Source organism: Vulpes vulpes, chromosome 2, assembly GCF_048418805.1.
Source record: "Vulpes vulpes isolate BD-2025 chromosome 2, VulVul3, whole genome shotgun sequence".
NCBI classification, from domain to species: Eukaryota; Metazoa; Chordata; class Mammalia; order Carnivora; family Canidae; genus Vulpes; species Vulpes vulpes.
In genome coordinates this window covers 57,702,602-57,724,742 of record NC_132781.1, presented here as the reverse complement: position 1 = coordinate 57,724,742, position 22,141 = coordinate 57,702,602, and the positions used below count along the sequence as shown (strand labels likewise).

Genomic DNA, 22,141 nt, shown 5'->3' with positions numbered 1-22,141 from the left:
GAGGCAGAGACACAGGCAGAGGGAGAAGCTGGCTCCATGCAGGGAGTCCTATGTAGGACTTGATCCCGGGTCTCCAGGATCACACCCTGGGCTGAAGGCGGCACTAAACCACTGAGCCGCCCAGGCTGCCCCGGTCAATTATATTATGTTGTTGTGTTTAGCAATTAACTATATAAAACTTCCCAAAATGAAATTTAAAGATTTTTATTGTCTGTGCAACGTTAAATTTATTCTTAAGATAGTTGTAGGTTTTTATTTTTTGTCATTCCAATAGAGATTGAATCACTTATTTTCAAAATGAGTAAAAATATCTGGGAATTGTCCCAGATATTAAGATGATACTAATATAATATTAGCTTGCTCCAGAATGTCTTTAAAGATAGTAGATTAGAATCGCCTAGGTGGCTCAGTCAGTAAGTGTTCGATTCTTGATTTTGGCTCAGGTTATGATGTTGGGTTCATGAGATTGAGCCCTGAGTTGGGCTCCGTGTTTAACAGAATGTCTGCCTGAGATTCTCTCTCTCTCTCTGTCCCTCCCCTCTCCTCTGAGATAAATAAATAAATTTTTTTTAAAGATTTTATTTATTTATTCATGACAGACACAGAGGGAGAGAGAGGCAGAGACACAGGCAGAGGGAGAAGCAGGCTCCATGCAGGGAGCCTGACGTGGGAGTCGATCCCAGGTCTCCAGGATCACACACCGGGCTGAAGGCGGAGCTAAACCGCTGGGCCACCAGGGCTGCCCAACAAATAAATCTTTAAAAAAAAATAAAGAGAGTAGATTAGCAGTCCTCTTTTACAAGTAAGGAATTTGTGAGTTAATAAATTAATATTTACTTTCCAAGCAGCTCTGTTCTGTAGGATTTCTTAAATAAAAAAAAAAAAAAATTCTACTTTGAGTATTCTGTGAACTATAAAGGGAAAAGTACTTAGTATTAACTTGAAGTAGTTTGAATCAAGTTTTGCAAATTTTAAAATTTCTAGATGTATGAAAAGTAGGATATCAGAAACAAAGGTGTTATATTTTTGTTTTATATTGTCAATATAATGTTAAAGTAAAATTTTCTACTTATTGTCTTGAACTCCTAATCTAAATATAGTAAAAGCTGATGTAGAGAAGATAAGCATTTAATTTGGGATCCTGGGATCCCTGGGTGGCTCAGCGGTTGGGTGCCTGCCTTTCAGCCCAGGGTGCGATCCTGTGGTCTCGAGATCAAGTCCCGCGTCGGGCTCCCAGCATGGAGCCTGCTTCTCCCTCTGCCTGTGTCTCTGCCTCTCTCTCTCTCTCTCTCTCTTTCTCTCTGTCTATCATAAATAAATAAATAAATAAATAAATAAATAAATAAATAAATCTTTAAAAAAATAATAATAATTTGGGATCCTACTTTGCATGCCTGGTCAGATAGTATGAATATTATTATGAAACAAAATTTTAACCTCGAATGGAAGTAGAGAAGAATTTATAAGTATCTATAGCCTATGTCTCTGTACGACTGCTTTGGGTTGCAGGTTGGCCGCCTTTTGCAGCAGTTGGCAATGACTGGCTCAGAAGAGGGAGATCCCCGGACAAAAAGCAGCCTTGGAAAATTTGACAAAGTAAGAATGAATATTATCTCATGTGAAATGCCATTTATAGAAGAATTTGCCAAAGCATTAGTGAACTTAACTATGGTCTTTATTAAATCTTGTCTTTTATTAAAAATAAATGGTCTTTTCAATGATCCTTGGTATATACAGAGAGAATACAGTGTTGGATCAGCAGCATTTAAAGGAAGATCTCACTAAAGATTACTAGTTCTCACTTATTAAAGTGTTGAGGGTTGCTATTGTAATGAGAGCCAAAGAGCTATTAAGATTATTTTATTTCAGAAAGTTTAAGGCACCTGGCTGGTTCAGTTGATAGAGTATGGGACTCTTGATCTTGGGGTTGGAGTTTCAGCCCCATGTTGGATGTAGAGATGACTTCAAAGATTTTATTTATTTATTATTTAGTTATTTTAGAGACAGAGGGTGTGCATGTGCAAACAGAGGAGGAGCAGAGGGAGAGGGAGGGGCAAAGACTCTCAAGCAGTGTCCATGTTAAGCGTGGACCTCTACGTGGGGCTCTCTCCCAAGACCCTGAGATCCTGACCATAGCAGAAACAAAGGGTCTGATTGATACTCAACCAAATGAGCCACCGATGCTCCCTGAGTGTAGAGATTATTTAAATGAAAAACAAAAAACCTAAATAGGACGGCTCAGTTGGGTCAGTGTCCAACTCTTGGTTTCTTCTTACATCATGATCTCAGGATCCTGAGATTGGTTCGGGTCAGTGGGGAGTCTGCTTTATTTTATTCATTATTTTTTTTGGGAGTCTGCTTTAGATTCTATCCCTGTCCCTCTTCCTCTCTCCTTCCCCACTAAGTGCATGTGTGTGTACACGCATACAATCTCTCTAAAATGGGTGAATCAATCTACACATAAATAGTTTAATTTTTTAAGCCACTAAAGCAAAACAGTGATAATTGTATAATTTTAAGTGTATTTCATAAATATGTTCTATGGCATCGTTCAGTTAAAATTTCCTTTTGAGTAGGCTGTACAATCCAACCTTTCTTAAATTCGGAGGTAATCCAGTGAAATTCCACTTCCACTTCTGATCTCTAACCTTTATTTCCTCCCCAAAAGGTTCTTGGTGTTCTCAATCTTTCATGTTTTCTTTGAGAGATCTGTATGTATACAAGCAAATTCTTACATATGTTTTCCCAGTTACCCTCATTCCTCCCTTTTCACAGGTGGTAGAGTAGTGTGCGCTGTTCTGTGTCATGTTTGTTTCACATACCAGAATTTCATGGAGACAATTCTATGTCAGTTCATAAAGAGTTTAATTTTTTTCAATGTTAGGTTTAATATAATTTTCAAAGGAAAACTTTTTGGATGCTTGTCCACCTTAATTAGAAATTTTTTCCCCTTATTTTAAAGAGAAAATATTTCACTGTGATCTTTTCCTGTTTAACAGAGCTGTGTTGCTGCTTTTCTTGATGTTGTGATTGGGGGCCGTGCAGTGGAGACCCCTCCAATGTCCTCCGTTAATCTTCTGGAAGGATTGAGCAGGACTGTGGTTTATATAACCTATAGTCAGCTTATTACTCTGGTAATGGCTTTATTCTTTAATAGGTTTTTCTCAAAAGTAATTTATCTAAGCATGGGCAGAGTCATAGATGAGTACATTGTGTGAGAAATATATATTGTGTTTGAAAAATTGATCTCACTAGCTAATGGCCTTTTACTTTTGCCAGGTGAATTTTATGAAGAGTGTGATGTCTGGAGATCAACTAAGAGAAGATAGGATGGCTCTTGACAATTTATTGGCAAACCTGCCCCAGGCAAAGCCAGGAAAAAGCAGCAGCTTGGAAATGACTCCCTATAATACTCCTCAGCTGTCTCCGGCAACCACTCCAGCAAATAAAAAGAATCGATTGCCTATAGGTAAAGAGCATTTCTCATATTCAGGCTTTCCCTTAAATTTAGTATTTTTTTTATTGGCTTTTATTACTGCTCAGTGTTTTGGAATGTGGTTTTAAATAATTTGGGAAAGCTTTCTCTTTGTGTTTACTGACACTAATGCAATTTTTATTTATTTATTTATTTATTTTTTCCTAATGCAATTTTTAAAAATAACCAATTAGTTAAGGTTTGTGAGACATGCTTTTCACAATTAATTGAGATCATGCCACCTACAGTATACTTTGTATATTTTAGTAACTTTTTTGGGGAAAATTTGGAAATATCAGTATTTGAATTAGGTAGCCCTGTCCTTTCATCCAAGTTTTAAATAATAAAATAATAACTTAGAGGGTTCTGTCAGTAAAGTTGAATGTATACTTACTATTTTCCATTATTATTATTATTAATCTTTCATTAAGTGATCTAAGGTATCTTTGTTGTTTTATAAAATTAAGGTTTCATTTTATTTTGTCAAGTTTATCTAAAAATTGAGTCTAAGTTTTATTCACCTTTTTTTTTTTTTTTTTTTTTAAGATTTTGTTTATATGACCAGAGAGAGAGCACACAAGCAGGGGAGCAGCAGAGGGAGAGGGAGAGGAAGTCTCTTTGCTGAGCAGGGAGCCTGATGCAGGGCTTGATCCCAGGACTCTGGGATCATGACCTGAGCTGAAGGCAGACGCTTAACTGACTGAACCACCCAGGCACCCCTAAATTTTACTCACATAGTAAACATCTGTTATCTATATGCGTACACACACGTACAAATTGAGCATTACCATGTACTCTGTACCAGAATCTGGATGAGCACTTTATAGATGTTGTTTCATTTAATTCATGCAAAAAAATCCATGTAAAAAGAGTAGGTATAATTACTATCCTGCATGGGAGGCACTGTGTTAGACATTGGGGATACAAAGACCATTAGGATGTGCTGCTACTGTGCTGATTGCTAATAGTCTAGTTGGGGAGAAAAAGAGGAAACCAGTTGCCTTCATTATATTGTGTCTGAAGGAAATAAGCATGTATGGAGGCTTGTGGGGCACCTATGTTGGGTAGGTGATGATGGCGTCAGGAGAAGATCATACTTTCTCTTTGAAGGTTGAATGGGAGTTAGACAAAGTAGATAAGAGAGAGAGGGAAAGAGTGTTTAGGCCAAGAAGCGGTGTTTTAGTGTCAGTGACAATTAGTGAAAATGAATAGTTATTTTATACATTTTGAAGAATAGGATTTCATTTTTAAACTTCTCTGAGCCAATTTGTTAAGAACTGACAGTTTCTTAAATTAATCCATCTTATATTTAATGTAATATGGAATAATATCAACAAGAATATGACATCATAAAAAAAAGAATATGACATCATATTCTTCAAGTCTTTAGCTTTCATCATCCCAGAATATCAATTATCAGAATTAAAAATAGAAAAAAAAGATGAAGTTTGGCATGCAGTGATTTCTTTTTTTTAGATTTATTTATTTATTAGAGAGAGAAAGGAGGATGAGAGCGCACAAGTGGGGCAGGGGGCATAGGGAGAGGGAAAGAAGCAGACTTCCCACTGAGCGCAGAGCCTGATGTGTGATCAGTCTCACAACCTTGAGATTGTGACCTGAGTCGAAATCAAGAGTTGGGCACTTAAGGGCACCTGAGTGGCTCATTTGGTTAAGCACCTGCCTTTAGCTCAGGTCACAATCTCAGAGTCCTGGGATCGAGCCCCGTGTTGTGCTCCCTACTTAGGGTGTAGTCTGCTTCTCCTTCTGCCCTCTCCCCTCACTTGCTCATATGCTCTCTCTCTCTCGAATAAATAAATCAAAATCTTAAAAAAAACAAAAACGGAGTTGGGTGCTTAACCAGCTAAGTAAGCCACTGCTGACCCAACACGGAGTGGTTTTTTTTTTTTTTAAAGATTTTATTTATTTGAGAGAGAGAGTGCGTGCAATCAAGAGCAGGAGGGAGGAGCAGCAGGAAAGGGACAAGCAGACTCCTTGCTGATCAGGGAGCCCAACGTGGGGCTTAATCCCAGGACTCTGAGATCATGACCTGAGCTGAAGGCAGGCACTGAGCCACCCAGGTGCCCCAATACTCAGTGATTTTTAATATTACAGCCTATTTGCACTTTTTTCACATGAAGGAATAAATGATTTTTGGTAAATCAGGGATTTTTTTCCCTCTGTCATTCACTCCTGTTCTTGCATTTCTTGTCATCCAGAAGTATCGTTAAATGGGGTATAATGGAAAGTAAATTTCAAATATTTGCCCAATATTACTTTGTTTAGTCATATGACCTGGTCATTGAATTTATTTTGTATTTTTAAAAAATGTGTCCATTATTCAGAGGATTGATCTTCTTTCTATTTAATGCTTTCGCAACCCAGGACAACAGTTAGCAGCCATCACTGCCTGGGATTCCTCAGCCACAAATCTTACTGCTCATATTACTCTAGTAACCCCATTTGGTGGGTAATAGGCTGTTCTTCCTCCTCTTATATAACTTTCATTTAAGAAACAGTATATGAAAGTGTGCTCCATGTGCATGTTGCTTTTGCTTTATGTAAATTGCTACATAGATTTTGATTACTTGCATTTTTATAAATTATAAAATTTGTTGCTTAAGATTCATGTAGTTCATAAAGTTGAAATTCACAGTTCAGTAGAAGACAGTGATGAAGGTCAGCAAATAAAGATGTGAGAGTGAACCTGTGTTCGACTTTTGGGAATTGATGTATGCTCTGAATTTTGAAAGCCAGAGTGATTAATGAGCAGATCTACAGCATTGTCTAAAGAAGACTCTTTATATTTTTTTAAGATTTATTTATTTGCTTATTTGAGAGAGAGTGAGCATGCGAGGGGTGGGGCAGAGGGAGAAGGAGAGGAAGAGAATCTTGGGCAGATTCCTGTTGAGTGTGGAGCTTGTGGGGCTTGATCCTACAACCCTGAGATTATGACCTGAGCTGAAACCAAGAAACCAAGAGTTAGAAGCTTACCCGACTGAGCCCCCAGGTGCCTCTAGAGGATTCTTTATATTTCTGTCTTCAAGTAGGATAGCTTTCACTCAAAGTGAAGTTGACTTTTCTATAGAGTGTTTTTGCTTTATGTCTGTACTTTTGATTATTTTGCACTAAAGTAGAATTTATATTTAGTATTCAGGTTGTGTTGAATTTTATTCCCCTCTGAAAGAAAATTGAAACTTGTCGCAGAAGACTTAAAATCATAGAGAAATTGTCAAACTATCTAAATCTTTGAGTATCTCAAAGTTCTTATAAGATGTGTAGAATGATAATTTTAGAAAAAAGTATTATTTTCTTATAGGTAGGGGGAAAAAACACAAATAATTAGATTTTCATTATTTAGAATGTTTCTATAAAGCAGAAGGGACACTTATATTCAAACATAGGGAAGTCTTTTTTCCTGCACCTTTAGAGGGAGATTAGTACATTTCAGGAAAGTCAACATGTTTTCAAAAACTGATTCTGATTTTGTCAACAGTTGTCCGATTACCATATATTACTTTATATGGCTATTGGATTTCTCTATGAAAATTTCTTTTTCTTTTTCTTTTTTTTTAAGATTTTATTTATTTATTCATGAGAGACCCAGAGAGAGAGAGAGAGAGGCAGAGACACAGGCAGAGGGAGAAGCAGGCTCCATGCAGGGAGCTTGATGCGGGACTCGATCCCAGGACCCCAGGATCACACCCTGGGCCGAAGGCAGGCGCCAAACCGCTGAGCCACCCCAGGCGTCCCTGTGAAAATTTCTAATGCTTGTAAGTTCAGTTATTAGTATGGGAGACCTGTGGCAGTTAAATCATTTTATGGGAGAAATTGTTAAAGGTATCTTGATAAGGAATAAGGTAATGTTATTTTTGTCACCCTAAGTCTTAAATGGACAGATATGTTTGCTGTTATGCAGGTGTGCTTATCTGTGTGTGTCACTCCCTGTCAGGTGCACATAAGCCTGTTGTTTCTGACTATCTGTTTTGAAGGACAATCTGTGTTAGTCATCAGTAGAGTAACTGGGAAGATGTAGGAGTTTTTTAAAATTCATATTCTCACCACTTGTTTTTTTGTGCATGCGCAAATGTCGTACATTAATATAAAATACATTTTTGTATTTACCGTTTTCTTCATTTTATCTTGTTCTCTAAATTATCATATTTGAAAATTTTTTTATTAGCAACTCGGAGTAGAAGCCGCACCAATGTGCTAATGGACTTACATATGGAGCATGAAGGATCATCTCAAGAAACCATCCAGGAAGTACAGCCAGAAGAGGTGTTGGTCATTTCTTTAGGGACAGGTCCCCAGCTCACTCCAGGGATGATGTCAGAAAATGAGGTATGAATGTATTGTTACATTTAACTTACAGCCATTAATATTAAATAATTAGGTTCTTTTTTCCTAATTTATGGTCTCTTACTTCTGTAAGTCAGTATGTATTTAATGAGTACATTAAATGCCAAACTTCCTGTGAATAGTTCTGGGGACCTTTCACATTAATATATTGATATTAATAGTACAATAGAAAAAAAATAGTATAATAGTTGGTGATTAAGTCTACACCAAAAATAATTTTCCTAATAGTATAGAAGAGATGGGAAGCCAGGAAATTATAGTATGAAAATTGAAAAGACTTTTCCAGTGACTTGTAGGAAATGTTTTTTGTTTCTTTTCTTTCTAATGATATACTAGTGGTACTCCTGCTTTAGGAGCCAGATATTCTTTAGAAATATTTTCTGTTCTTTAGTTGGTTAGGAAGAAATGGAAGAGGATACTGAAAAGATAACTAAGAAAGTAAAAACATTTTGAAGAAATGCAGTTGGGGTGTGGAAATCTTTTAAGATATTTGTAAACAGAAGAGCTTGGAGAGAGGCAAAGGGAATGAAGAAATCAAAAAGAAGCATCTTATATATTCAACAGTGACTGCTATTACTCAAGAACACCTATTCCTGGGCAGCCCTGGTGGCTCAGCGATTTAGCACCGCCATCAGCCCAGGGTGTGATCCTGGAGATCCAGGATCGAGTCCCACGTCAGGCTCCCTGCATGGAGCCTGCTTCTCCCTCTGCCTGTGTCTCTGCCTCTCTCTCTCTCTTTCTCTCTCTCTCAATCTCTCTCTGTGTGCGTGTCTCTAATAAATAAATAAAATCTTTATTTTTTAATTTAATTTTATTTATTTTATTTTTATTTTTTATTTTTTTAAGATTTTATTTATTTATTCATGAGAGACACAGAGAGAGAGGCAGAGACACAGGTAGAGGGAGAAGCAGGCTCCACACAGGGAGCCCGATGTGGGACTCGATCGTGGATCTCCAGGATCACGCCCTGGGCTGAAGGCAGCACTAAACCGCTGGGCCACCGGGGCTCCCCTAAATAAAATCTTTAAAAAAGAAACCAAAAAAACAACAACAAAAAAAACACCTATTCCTGACCTGGGATGAAGGGGCCAGTTATAGTGGTCGATGAAGTGATTATAGTGATTAGTAAGGCTGTGTTTTTTGTTTTTTTAAGATTTTAAAAATTTATTTATTGATAAGAGACAGAGAGAGAGAGAGAGGCAGAGACACAGGCAGAGGGAGAAGCAGGCTCCATGCAGGGAGCCTGACATGGGACTCAATCCTGGGTCTTCAGGCCGTGGGCTGAAGGCAGTGCTAAACTGCTGAGCCACCCGGGCTTGCCCGTAAGACTGTGTTTGGATTTGTGGCATGACCCTTAGGAAAGAGCTCTGTCACACTCTAGAATTATCTTCATACACACACACAGATGAGCTGGCAAAAACTGTCAGAATCAACTTTTTAGGAACTCCTGAGATATAATAAAAAAATGTATAACATCTAGGGGAATGCTGAATGAGGGAAACAGTTGCTGAGTTTCAGTCAGGGAGCTCTGTGGCCTTTTACCTTCCCCTGGTAACCTTCCCCCAGTTCCCAGCTCTGGCAGCCTTGAAGACAGCCCCTGGGTTCCTGTGCAGGGAAGTATCTTCAGTGTGGTATAAGCCTCTTGTTTGGTGTTAATCTTATCATTCTCTAGGCCTTTACATAGATTTTTCCTGAAGATTTTTTGTACATTGCTCATTATGAGTTTAAAGATCCAAGTTATCTTAAAAATACAAAATGTAGGGGTGCCTGGGTGGCTTAGTCAGTTAAGTGTCTGCCTTTGCCTCAGGTCACGATCCCAGGGAACATGTGGGCCCCACATTGGGCTCCCTTGCTTAGCAGGGAGCCTGCTTCTCTCTCTCCCTCTGCCTGCCACTCCCCCTGCTTATGTGCTTGCGTTTTCTAGCTCTCTCTGTCCAGTAAGTAAACAAAATCTTAAAAAAAAAACCCAAAATATAAAATTTTTATGTCTGCATTTAATTTCAAGCAAATTTAGGAAAATTATTCTTTAATTTATAAGGGGAGAGAGAGAAATTCTTTTTTTAAAGATTTTATTGAGAGGGAGAAAGTATGAGCAGTAGGGGGTGGGAGTGGGGAGAGGAGCAGAGAGAGAGGGAGAAGCAGACTCCCCACTGAGCAAAGAACCTGATGCTGGGCTCGATCCCAGGACCCTGAGATCATGACCTGTGCCAAAAGCAGATGCTTAACTGATTGAGCCACTCAGGCACCCCAAAATAATTCTATCTTTAAATGGCTTTTTTAAAGTATCACATGAATAAAGGTATAGAGCCTTTAAAAAACTTTAATTTACTCATTTATTTTTTTATTTTATTTTATTTTATTTTATTTTTTTAATTTATTTATTTAAATGTAGGGCCAAAACAGCACATAGAAGGTTTTGGGTTTTTTAATTCTTTTTAAGTGAGGATACTATTCTTCCTTCATATTTTGCCAATAACCTAAGATGCTAGTGGCTGTGATTTTGAGTTCCATGTGTGCTTAAAACATGCTGTTTGACTTTCAGCAAAGCACTCAGTTCTTCATTAGGTTGGAGATACACGTTTACAGCTGAGTTATGAACTTCATGTGGCGGGATAAGAATTCTCTTTTTTGGAAGTCATCTAACAAATAGAAACTTTGTAAAAAGACCATCAGCTCTAGGCTAGAGATGGCTGTGAGGTCACAATTCAGCTTCTGGTATGGACTTTTGTGGCTGTGATCAAGGCAGGGTTCAAATTTGAATTCAGGTTTGAATTCTGATGCCTACAAAATAATTTGTTCTATGTTTTCTTCCTATTGAATTAGTTTATTAACTTTTTTTTTTTTTAAGAGATTTTATTTATTTATTCATGAGAAGCACAGAGAGACACAGAGAGAGGCAGAGACACAGGCGGAGGGAGAAGCAGGCTCCACGCAGGGAGCCCGATGTGGGACTGGATCCTGTGACTATAGGATCATGCCCTGGGCCCAAGGCAGACTCTCAATCGCTGAGCCACCCAAGGATACCAGTTTATTAACTTTTGGAAAAAAATGTACTGCAAATTTAATGTCCTTTTACCATGCAGATGCTTTCTGTGCATCTTTTTATTTAATCCTCAGCAACTCCATGGCATGCCTACTATTACCATGATTCTTTTATAGATAAAGAAACTGGAGTTTAGAGAGCTTAAATCATTTACCCAAGATTACATAGTTGGCACATGGCAGAATCAGAAGGACCAGCCTGCTGATTCCAAAACCTTTTGATTCTTATGATCCTACCCACCACTCACTAATACCCGATTGTTTAGTTTCTCATCCTGAGTTGAGATGATGGGAAGGCATAGGTTCACTTTTTTTTAACTCATCTACTTTTATTCTAGGGATACTTAAAAGCTTTATCAGAATCTCATAAATGGGTTTTTAGTTAAAAATGAGAATTTAAGAAGAACTTAAATAGGGGCAGCCCGGGTGGCTCAGCAGTTTAGTGCTGCCTGCAGCCCAGGGTGTGATCCTGGACACCTGGGATCAAGTCCCACGTCAGACTCCCTGCATGGAGCCTGCTTCTCCCTCTGCTTGTGTCTCTGCCTCTCTCTGTGTGTGTCTCTCACGAATAAATAAATAAAATCTTTAAAATAAATTAAAAAAAAAAGAAGAAGAAGAACTTAAATATCCATTTGCTGTGGTCTGTTTTCATATCAGTAACCTTTCAGTTCTAATAAACCAATGGCATTTTGTTTTTTATTACTTATATATATATATTTTTGGCATTTTATTTTTCAGGTCCTAAACATGCAACTTTCGGATGGAGGACAAGGAGATGTCCCTGTTGATGAAAACAAACTCCATGGTAAACCTGATAAAACCTTGCGCTTTTCCCTCTGCAGTGATAATCTGGAAGGAATATCCGAAGGTGAAGGGTTACTTCATTCAGAGTTGTGTGATTCAAGTAATACTTGTTTTGTGATCTTTAAAGGAGCCTTATAAATTATAATTATACTATCTGTTTTTCTCCCTAAGGAGAGTAATGAAGTTTTCCTCTAATGATCTTGAACAGTTGGCTATAAAGATTGTTTCTGGAATAAATAAGATTGCAAGAAGAAAATTTAAAAGAAAAAGATTGCAAGAGACCTTTGATCATAGAAAACGGAAAAGATAACAGTCTTCATTGAACCTTGAATAATGCCAAAATTTCTCTAGTATTAATGTATACCAAAGCTTATGGAGCTCCTTTAGAGGGATATGGTGCATGTCTAAATGGGAAAAAAATGGACTCACTAGTATTTCATGATATTATGTATACATCTAATGTTCTGTATTTCTTTATTCACACACACCTTTATGAAGCAGGAAGATACAATGGAAATAGGAATAAAATTAGAAAATTAAAAGCATAGATTATGAAATGAGAATTTGTCATTCCATGTATGAGGACAAACATTTTAATGAAGAAAGTTGAGTTTACTATCATTTTAAACATAAAATGTAATAACTTTTCCTTTTTTTGAACTTTTTAGAACATAAGTAATGTATATTTAGTCTAGAAAATGCAGAAAGGAAACGGAATCATTTGTAATTTTACCATTCTATTTTTTTTTTTTTTAAGTAGGCTTCACACTGGGTTCCAACATGGGATGCTTAACCTACTGAATCACCCAAGTGTTCCAGTGCTTTTAATACTACATCTGTGCCTTAAAAATAGACATGCCCTTTAAACTAGCAATTGTGCTTCTAGGAATTTATCCTAGGAAACAATTCAAGGTTGCTTGTTGAAGGGCTTTTTTTTTTTTTTTTAAGATTTTATTTATTTATTCATGAGAGATACAGAGAGAGAGGCAGAGACATAAGCAGAGGGAGAAACAGGCTCCCTGTGGGGAGCCCGATGCAGGACTTGATCCCAGGACCTAGGGATCAACACCTGAGCCAAAGGCAGATGCTCAACCACTGAGCCACCCAGGCGCCATGAAGGGCTTTTTAAAATGCTTGAAAAGTAGAAGCAATCTATGTTTAATCAAACAAGAATATTTAAATAAATTATGCCCATTTGAAGTTAAAGTAAAAAACCATTAAGAACTCAGGTTATTTAAGAATGTTAAATTATAGAGGGAAATGTCACTGCTATATGGGTAAACAAAAAAGGGTTACAAAACAACATAAACCTAATTTCTTTAAAAGATTTATTTATTTATTTATGATAGAGATAGAGAGAGAGGCAGAGACACAGGCAGAGGGAGAAGCAGGCTCCATGCCGGGAACCTGATGCGGGACCCGATCCCGGGACTCCAGGATCGCGCCCTGGGCCAAAGGCAGGCGCTAAACCGCCGAGCCACCCAGGGATCCCCTAAACCCAATTTTAATAAAAATAAACCAGAATACTGTTATCAGTAGAATGGTAGGGTCGCCTGGGTGGCTCAGTGGGTTAGGCATCTGACTCTTGCTCTCAGCTCAGGTCTTGATCTCAGGGGTCATTAGATCGAGCCCTGCATTGGACTCTGCACTGAGCATGGAGCCTTCTTAAGATTCTCTCTTCCTCTCCTTCTTTCCTTCCCTCTGCCTAAAAGCAATTTAAAAAAAATTTTAAAAGCACCTTAATAAAAATAAATACATAAATAAAAGCACCTTGGGACACCTGGGTGGCTCAGTCGGTTAAGCATTCCACTCTTGATTTCCACTTGAGTCATGTTCCTCAGGGTTTTAGGATCAAGCCCTGTATCTGGCTCTGTGCTCAACAAGGAATCTGCTTGAGATTCTCTCTCCCTCTGCCTTTCTCTGTGTCCTCTGCTTACACATACTCTCTAAAATAAATAAATACATTTTTGTCTTTAAAGCCCGACGTGGGATTTGATCCCGGGTCTCCAGGATCGCACCCTGGGCCAAAGGCAGGCGCCAAACCGCTGCGCCACCCAGGGATCCCTTTAAAGATTTTTATATACTTATTCATGAAAGACACAAAGAGAGACACAGGCAGAAAGAGAAGTGGGCTCCATGCAGGGAGCCAGATGTGGGACTCGATCCCGGCACTCCAGGATCATGCCCTGGGCAGAAGGCAGATGCTCAACCACTGAGCAACCCAGGAGTCCCAATAAATACATTTAAATAAACAAATAAATAAATGTACCTTAATCAGTCTTTTTTTTTTTTTTTTTTTTTTTACCTTAATCAGTCTAGTCTATTATCAGGACATGAAAAGTTACATGGTGGCTCATGATTTAAAAAGTTCACTCACAGTATAAACATTTCTCTAGGTCCCTCAAATCGCTCCAATTCAGTATCCTCTCTAGACCTGGAAGGAGAATCTGTATCAGAACTTGGAGCTGGACCTTCTGGGAGTAATGGAGTTGAAGCTCTACAGCTATTAGAGCATGAGCAAGGTAAAGTGAAGTTGAACACAGTTGCTTAAGTAGCAAAGAATTTACCTGGTTGTGTTCCATGTAGGTTGACTGTGTTTAGTAAAAGAATAACTTTAAGTTGATTATATAATGACCATCAAACTTGCATTTTTTTTTCAAACTTGCATTTATTCATAGTTCTTTCCATTCTTAAAAAGTGTTTAGTTGGTAAATGAATTTTTTAGGCTGAAGTTACATAGAATAATTAAAATGAATTGCTTGAATCTTGTAATATTTGGCATTTCAGTTCTGTAATACTGAACTTTTCAGGGATACAAAGATAAATACTTGAGGTTAAAGGTACTTAGAATAGGGAGAGGAAGGTAGACAAATGACCAGAAGTGTTACAGAAGTGCCTTGGCAGTTCTGAATAAGAGATACATATGGTTGGAAGTATAGGGAAAAACCTAGTGGAAGAAAATGCTAGCCTTAAAGCGGGGGGACAGGTGGTCAGTGAGGAGTTGGCTGCTCTAGGATGAACTTCACTTCGTCCCATGTGGTCCCTCATTCACCAGCAGGCTAGCTTAAGCTTTGTTCTCATGACAGAAGGTGAAAAAGAGAGCAGAAATTTTATAAGGTATCTTGAGGCCTGGCCTTGAAACTGCCTCGTTTCCTTTTTGCTCTTTTGGCCAAAGCAAGTAACAGGGCCTGTGCAAATACACAGAGAGGGGAATATATCCCAATTTTTTATCAAAGTCGCACTGTAGAGGTTGTCCCAGTTAATCTACAATCTACCAGGGTATATATCCTGAGCTCAGTTCAGAGAGGTAAAGAGTACATCCGTAGGGGAATAATTCAGTGTTTTGGGACTGCTTGCTCAGTATTAATGATAAAATATGTATCTTTAAAGTTGATTAAAAAAATCATAGCTGTGCTGGTACCATTTTTAAGTGCTTAATTCTGTTTTTGATAGCTACAACACAAGATAATCTTGATGATAAGCTAAGGAAATTTGAAATACGTGACATGATGGGACTAACAGATGACAGAGATATATCAGAAACAGTGAGTGAGACCTGGAGTACAGATGTCTTGGGAAGTGATTTTGACCCTAACATTGATGAAGATCGCTTACAGGAAATTGCAGGTAACTGCTATTTAAATTCTCTGGAAAATTGCTGTTTAGTTATTCATATCCACCTACCCTTCATGGGCAGAGACTTCAGACAGACTGGGAAACTGAGATAACTGTATGTAACAAAGCACTTGTCTTTTTTTATTCTTTATCTAAATATAGGTAGCATTTTCCTTGTCTGCATTTAACTCTCCTTTCCCTGCTAAAAAAGAAACACCAATCTTCTGAATTAGCTTCTTGTTTTCAGGGCATAGTATATATTCTTAGGATATTCTTTTGAGATTAAGCACCTTACCTGAAGATAAAAATTCTTATAGATTATAACCACAAAATCTTTCAGAATCGTAAATACTGAGATTCTCTAAAAATTGAAATTAGTGGGACACTTGGCTGGCTTAGTCAGTAGACCGCGTGACTCTTGATCTGGGGATTGTGAGTTGAAGCCCCATGTGGGGTGTAGAGCCTACTTTTTAAAAAATGAATTTACTTCTGGAGGGATTAATTCAGTTCCAAAGAGTGACTAGTTTTTTCTTTTTTTTATATATATATCAAGTTTATTGAACTATAGTTTACATACTTTAAAATTCACCCCCTTTAGGATACTGTTCTATAAGTTCTGGAAGATTTCATAAAGTCTTATAAGCAGCATCTTCATTTTCTCTTTAAATCATGGAATATTTCATGCAAATACAAGGAGAAAAGTGAACTCTGTGTACCTGTCATTCAGCTTCAACTCTTGCATGTACACATGTGGCTGGTTTTGTCCCATCTGTTCTCCCACCAACTAGCCTTTTTGCCTGTCCCCTTGTTATGTGTTAGGCAAGTTCCAGACGTTATTTTATTTGTAATTATTTTATGATATATCTTTAAAAGGTAACTTTCAGCAGTAACTTTTTGCCAAAAGTTTTTTTATGCACTACAGTAGAATTGTTCTTTTGCTAGAGGTAATCAGATGTTGCGAAGCATTCTGAGCTTGAGTGTTTTTAACACAGATGTATAATAATGTTTAATCCTTTCTATTTGTATTTTTAAGTAGTGTAAATAGATTTCTTAATAGATTTTGCATTACTTTGTTTCAGGTGCCAAAGTAGTTAGCAGAATGTTCTGTTTGAGCAATGAGCTGTATTTGCAGTTGAATGCGTGCTACAGAGAGGTGTTTTTTTCCTGCAAATATTTTTTTCTTTAAGATTTTATTTATTTATTCATGAGAGACACACAGAGAGAGAAGCAGAGGGAGAGGCAGGCTCCTCTCAGGAAACTCTGGGATCATGGCCCGAGCTGATGGCAATACTCAACTACTGAGCCACCCAGGTGTCTCTCCTGCAAACATATTTTATTGCTCTAAATATGTTGCTAATGTGCCAAAAGAAAACATATTTGGCCAGTATAACTTTATGTGGTTAAGTGTCTCTGAGTGTTTTTAATCCCTGTAAATACTATATATTTTAGATATTTAGGAACACATATGAAAGTGTGCTATAAAACCAAGATGAAAGCTAATTGAAATGACTTGACCTAATGTGTTTTCTCTATGGAGAGTCCTAGGTGACTAGGAGGAAACTAAGAAAAAGGAGCTTGTGTGATTATGACCAAAGTGGGAAATTTGTGTTTTTAATGGTACTATTGATTGAAATTACTTACCTTGGCTTCCTTCTTGTGGGTAGAGATTACTTTAGTATTTGGCTCTTCTCCATTATCACTGCTCTTTCCATCAGGATCTTCATTAACCTTTTGCTCCCCACTGGTTATACAGGTGCAGCAGCAGAAAACATGTTAGGCAGTTTACTATGCCTGCCAGGTTCGGGGTCAGTGCTTCTTGACCCCTGCACTGGTTCTACCATATCAGAGACAACAAGCGAAGCTTGGAGTGTAGAGGTATTGCCAAGTGACTCAGGTTAGTATGCCGCCATTGTTTGCTTTTTGGTTTTCACGGAAGTTTTAAATGTATCTTAATTTCTATGTTATGTACGTTTTGTCAAGTGTGATGCAACCATATTACTAAGAATTTCAGACGGACAGGTAGGTTAGGGCATTTTCTGTCCATCAAGAAAAAACAGTTTGGGATGGCATGGGCTAAGATGGCAGGTGCTTTTTTGACTCTGTGTTCAGTTTTTTGTTTGTAAGCATTTGTTAGCAACTCAGCAGAGCTCTGGTGAGATGCTGTGTTTGTTATCTCCCAATAACTCATCATAACATAGGAATAGCAGTATAACTTGAGCCCTAAACGGTTGGATGTGTGGTAAGCATGCCTATATTCATCCCAGGAAGAACTTGACCCTCTAAAAGATAGCTAATGTATTTTTGAAATGTAATGAAATTGAGATTCTGGAGTTCTGAGAATTATTTTGTGCAGGATTATTATAAATGTATACAAAGTGTTTTGTACTTTCTCTTTTCTTATATATTGCATTTCTACTTTTTTTTCTGACTATAAAGATAAATTTGCTTTCAATTAAATGTCAACTGTCAATGCAAATTTAAGTAACTGTATGTCTGAATTATATTCTAATCTGATCTACTTGGCTCAAGAATAATTAAGTGATTCTGATATGTGTTTTGTAATGTTAATGCACTCAGACGTGCTGACCTGCTGACCGTTACATAAGGAGACAGTAGGATTAACTTACTATCTATTGAGTGCCCATTGGAGTTATTTTTTAGGAAATGTTTGGCTTAATGTTAAGCTATTTTGTATTCTCTTATTGAGTTTACTTGTTAACCAACAATGTGTTTTATGAGATTAGTATTCTATGGGCAGAGTTTTCACCTTTGCACAACAGACTGACCTATTTTGGGATAAAAATCACAACCTCAGCTTCTTTAGCGTTCAGTCTAACCAGCTTTGCTAACTGGCCCAGACTTAGAAATCTGTTTACAATGATTTCATTCATGCTCTGGTAGCTTTCCTCATGTGGGTGTCACAAGCTGAAACTGCAGCACGCTAACTGAATCACTAATGTGGCACCTGTGTCTTCTGTTTAGAGGCCCCGGATCTAAAGCAGGAGGAGCGTCTACAAGAGCTGGAGAGCTGTTCTGGACTAGGTAGCACATCTGATGATACGGATGTCAGGGAGGTCAGTTCCCGTCCCAGCACACCAGGCCTCAGTGTTGTGTCGGGTATGTCTGTCTTGTTTTAAGGAATAAGGATTGCAAGGTGTATTCCTACCTCTCCATTTATAAAGTTGATAACAGAGAGATATGTTTTATTTAAGAGTTGAGAAATTTCTAAGAAACAAAATTATATCTGTGGGACCTTAAATCTATGAGAACTTAACGTGTGGCTTTATAGAGCTTGTTGAGGTCATTGGCAAACAGTCTCTGTGTGTTCCCTCTCTAATTCTATCTGTTCTTGGTGGCTTCTACTACTGTATTTAGATACCATATGATACTTGTGCTTGTGTTGTAAAATCAAGGTAAGCATATTTATTAGGCAGTAAAGGTTGTGATACCAGACATCTCACATGTATAACACTGGGACATAAAAATTTTGAGAATATTTACATTTCTCCAAACTTCATATACTTTTTGTGTGGTTATTCCATTCTTATTGCTATTGATTTTTTATTGTATTTACTTATTCATTTTAAAGGCATAAGTGCAACCTCCGAGGATATTCCCAATAAGATTGAAGACTTGAGATCTGAGTGCAGTTCTGATTTTGGGGGTAAAGATTCTGTCACTAGTCCAGACATGGATGAAGTAACTCATGGTAAGAAGGGAAAGAGAATGACTTAAAATGACTTAAAAATGATCACATTCACATGTTTGCTGGTGATATCAGTTGATATAGCACTTTGGAGCATGATTTGACAGTACGTATATAAAGCCTTGAAAATTCATAAACCGGGGTGGGGTTGACTGGCTCAGTCAGTTAAGCGTCTGACTCTTGGTCTCAGCCCAGGTCTTGATCTCAGAGTCATGAGTTTAGGCCACTCACTGGGCTCCACACTGGGTGTGGAGTCTACTTAAAAAAAAAAATTCACAAGCTAAATTTGGTTCAGTTAGTCCAGTTTAGGAATCATTCATCAGGAAATAGTTCCATGTATACAGAAAATCTTACGTTCTTTGTAGCATTTATATTGATGTTCTTCATAACATTTATATTGCAGAAAATGAGAAGCAATCTAAGAATTGAACAAATAGAATTGCTAAGTGAATTTTGATGCATCCATTCATAATTTATGTGGCTGATTTTTGTTGGTTTGTTTTTTTGTGTCTGTTTTTTAAAATCCTTTAAAACATATGAAATAAATTGAAACTCTAGAAATACTAGAACATAGTATCTCTTGGAAAACTTATCCTAAAGGATTTCATGTATAAGATAATAAAGCATTAAAAAATGTACCATAGAGAAAGCACAGGAAAGAAATACCAAAATACTAGCCATGGTTTTATGTACCGAGAACTAGGGTTTTAGATACTTTTTCTTTATAAAAAAAAGTTTGTTTCTAAACCAGGGTTTCTCCTCAACACTATTGACATTTTGGGCCAAGTAGTTCTTTGTTATGGAGACGTGTTCTATGCATTAGAGGATATTTAGTGGCATCTCTGGCCTCTACCAGGAACACGGCACCCCCCTTCTTTCCCTGCAGTTGTGACAACCAAAAATGTCTTCGCATATTGCCAAATGATCCCTTGGGGGACAAAATAGCCCTATTTGAGAACCACTGCTCTAAAAAAGCAATTTTCCAAGGTATAGTTTCCATGGACTACTAAGGGACCTTAAGACTCTTTTGAGGGATGGGGGGTAGTGAGGTCTAGATATTTTCATAATAGTAAAAGGTTATTGTCCTTTTCACTGTATTGACATTTGCACTGATGGTGCACAAGCAAAGGTGACTAAATTTCCTGGGGTAGACTTTAGCATGAAGCAAAGCAGTGGTACTGAACTGTTAGCAGTCACTATATTCTCATGCAGTAAAAAAAAGTTTTATTTATGAATATCTTTGATGTTGCAGTAAAAATTATTTAATTATGTCTCAACCCTGAGTATACACACATCTGTTTAAAATTCTGAAGAAATAGGAAATTTCTCCTGTAGTCAGGAAAAGCATTTAAATGGTTTTTGGAGTTGTGAGCTTAACTAGGTGTTTCTTCTCTTGTTTGTTTTTCATGACACACTTTTACTTGCAAGAACGACAAACTGTAGTTCTTCATATTTGGGTATTTGGCAGGCATTGCTTAAAAATTAACAAAGTGAGCCTATCACTTCAAGGAAAACAACTGGCAGAGGAGTTTGTTGTCAGTGATAAAACTCAGGCTTTCAGATAAAAAAATGAGAATTTTGGAAAACTCGTATGCACCTTCATGAGCTTGACAGCTTTCTGATATTTAAAGACTTTTCTGTTGAGATCGGCGGTATTAAGAATGTGATTTTTTGGTATTATATATTGAAATGTGTCAACATGTGGAGGATCTGCATATCTAATTGGACAGCATTTTCCTGGTGATCGATGCATGATATTGGAAAACAGACCAATTAATTGTATTGTAACAGTACAAAAAGTTCATTGATCTGGTTTCAGATTCCAGATTGTAGCTAACCTATAAATAACTACTAGTCAAGATTTGGTGTCCTATCATAGAAGAATGTCCACAATTATTTGAGAAGGCTATTAAAATATCTTCCCTTGTCCAACTGCATATCTGTGTGAGGCCAGCTTTATATACTTCAATCAAAATATGTATTGCAACAGATAGAAAGCAGAAGTTCATATGAGAATCCAGCTGGATTCTATTAGGCCATACCTTAAAGAGAATTTGAAAAAATGTAAAACAGTGTCATCTACTAGATGTTACTATTCTTTTTTGGAAAATACTTATTTTTTCACTTAAATGGGTTATTTGTATTACCATTTAACAGATATGTTTCAATGAGTTAATATATAAATATATATTTGTTTTCAGCTCAATTTATGATATGGTAAATATCAATAGATAAAACCAACATAAATAGGTTCTTTGGGGCAATAATTTTTAAGAATGTACAAGTGCCCTAAGATCAAACTTTTATTTATTTTTTTAAAGGAGATGCAACCTCACTTTCTTTTTTTCTTCTCTTTTTTTTTTTAATTTTTATTTATTTATTCATGAGAGAGATAGAGAGAGGCAGAGACACAGGTAGAGGGAAAAGCAGACTCCATGCAGGGAGCTCGACGTTGGACTTGATCCTGGGTCTCCAGGATCAGGCCCTGGGCTGAAGGCGGCGCTAAACCGCTGAGCCACCCGGGCTGCCCAAGACCAAAATTTTATTTTATTTTTTAAAAAATATTTTATTTATTTATTCCTGAGAGAGAGAGAGAGAGAGGCAGAGACACAGGCAGAGGGAGAAGCAGGCTCCATGCAGTGAGCCTGATGTGGGACTCAATCCCGGGTCTCCAGGATCAGGCCCTGGGCTGAAGGCCACACTAAACTGCTGAGCCACCAGGGCTGCCCAAGACCAAAATTTTAGAACAGATATTCTAAGCTGTCTTTCATAATAATATACTATTTTTATAATTTTAATAGAGGAAGGTAAATATAAAACCTAGAACAAAAGAAAAATCAAAAACCATAAAATCAGAGTAGTCATCATTAGCATTAAAGAGCTCAGACTCAAAAAGTTTAGAGTTACTTTAATTTTTTATTTTTTAAATTGTTTTTAGAGAGATAGTCCTAGTGGGGTTGTGTGTGGAGAGGCTGGGGAGAGGCAAAGGGAGAAGGAGAGAGAGAATCTTAAGCAGGGCTCGATCTCAGCCCTGAGATCATGACCTGAGCCAAAATCAAGAGTTGGATGCTTCACCAACTTGGTGGGCTAAACCACCCAAGCACCCCTAGGGGAACAATTTCTTTTATATATTTGAAAGT

The 22,141-nt window shown here is 37.5% G+C and overlaps 1 protein-coding gene across 8 annotated transcripts in view; it reads left to right on the top strand.

The window, feature by feature from the left end:
- Positions 1-22,141, top strand: part of GAPVD1 (GTPase activating protein and VPS9 domains 1) — a 79,842-nt gene that overhangs the window by 37,650 nt on the left and 20,051 nt on the right. For 2 of the 8 annotated variants that reach the window (XM_026009302.2, XM_026009299.2), the window contains exons 4-14: positions 1,510-1,596; positions 3,000-3,134; positions 3,280-3,469; positions 5,858-5,938; positions 7,656-7,816; positions 11,615-11,744; positions 14,077-14,202; positions 15,134-15,307; positions 17,049-17,189; positions 18,278-18,412; positions 18,885-19,004. In XM_026009302.2, the coding sequence (XP_025865087.1) occupies positions 1,510-1,596; positions 3,000-3,134; positions 3,280-3,469; positions 5,858-5,938; positions 7,656-7,816; positions 11,615-11,744; positions 14,077-14,202; positions 15,134-15,307; positions 17,049-17,189; positions 18,278-18,412; positions 18,885-19,004 (1,480 nt within the window). The remainder of the gene's footprint in view (positions 1-1,509; positions 1,597-2,999; positions 3,135-3,279; positions 3,470-5,857; positions 5,939-7,655; positions 7,817-11,614; positions 11,745-14,076; positions 14,203-15,133; positions 15,308-17,048; positions 17,190-18,277; positions 18,413-18,884; positions 19,005-22,141) is intronic. The other 6 variants (XM_072748611.1, XM_026009300.2, XM_026009305.2 and 3 more) reach the window with 3 other exon arrangements.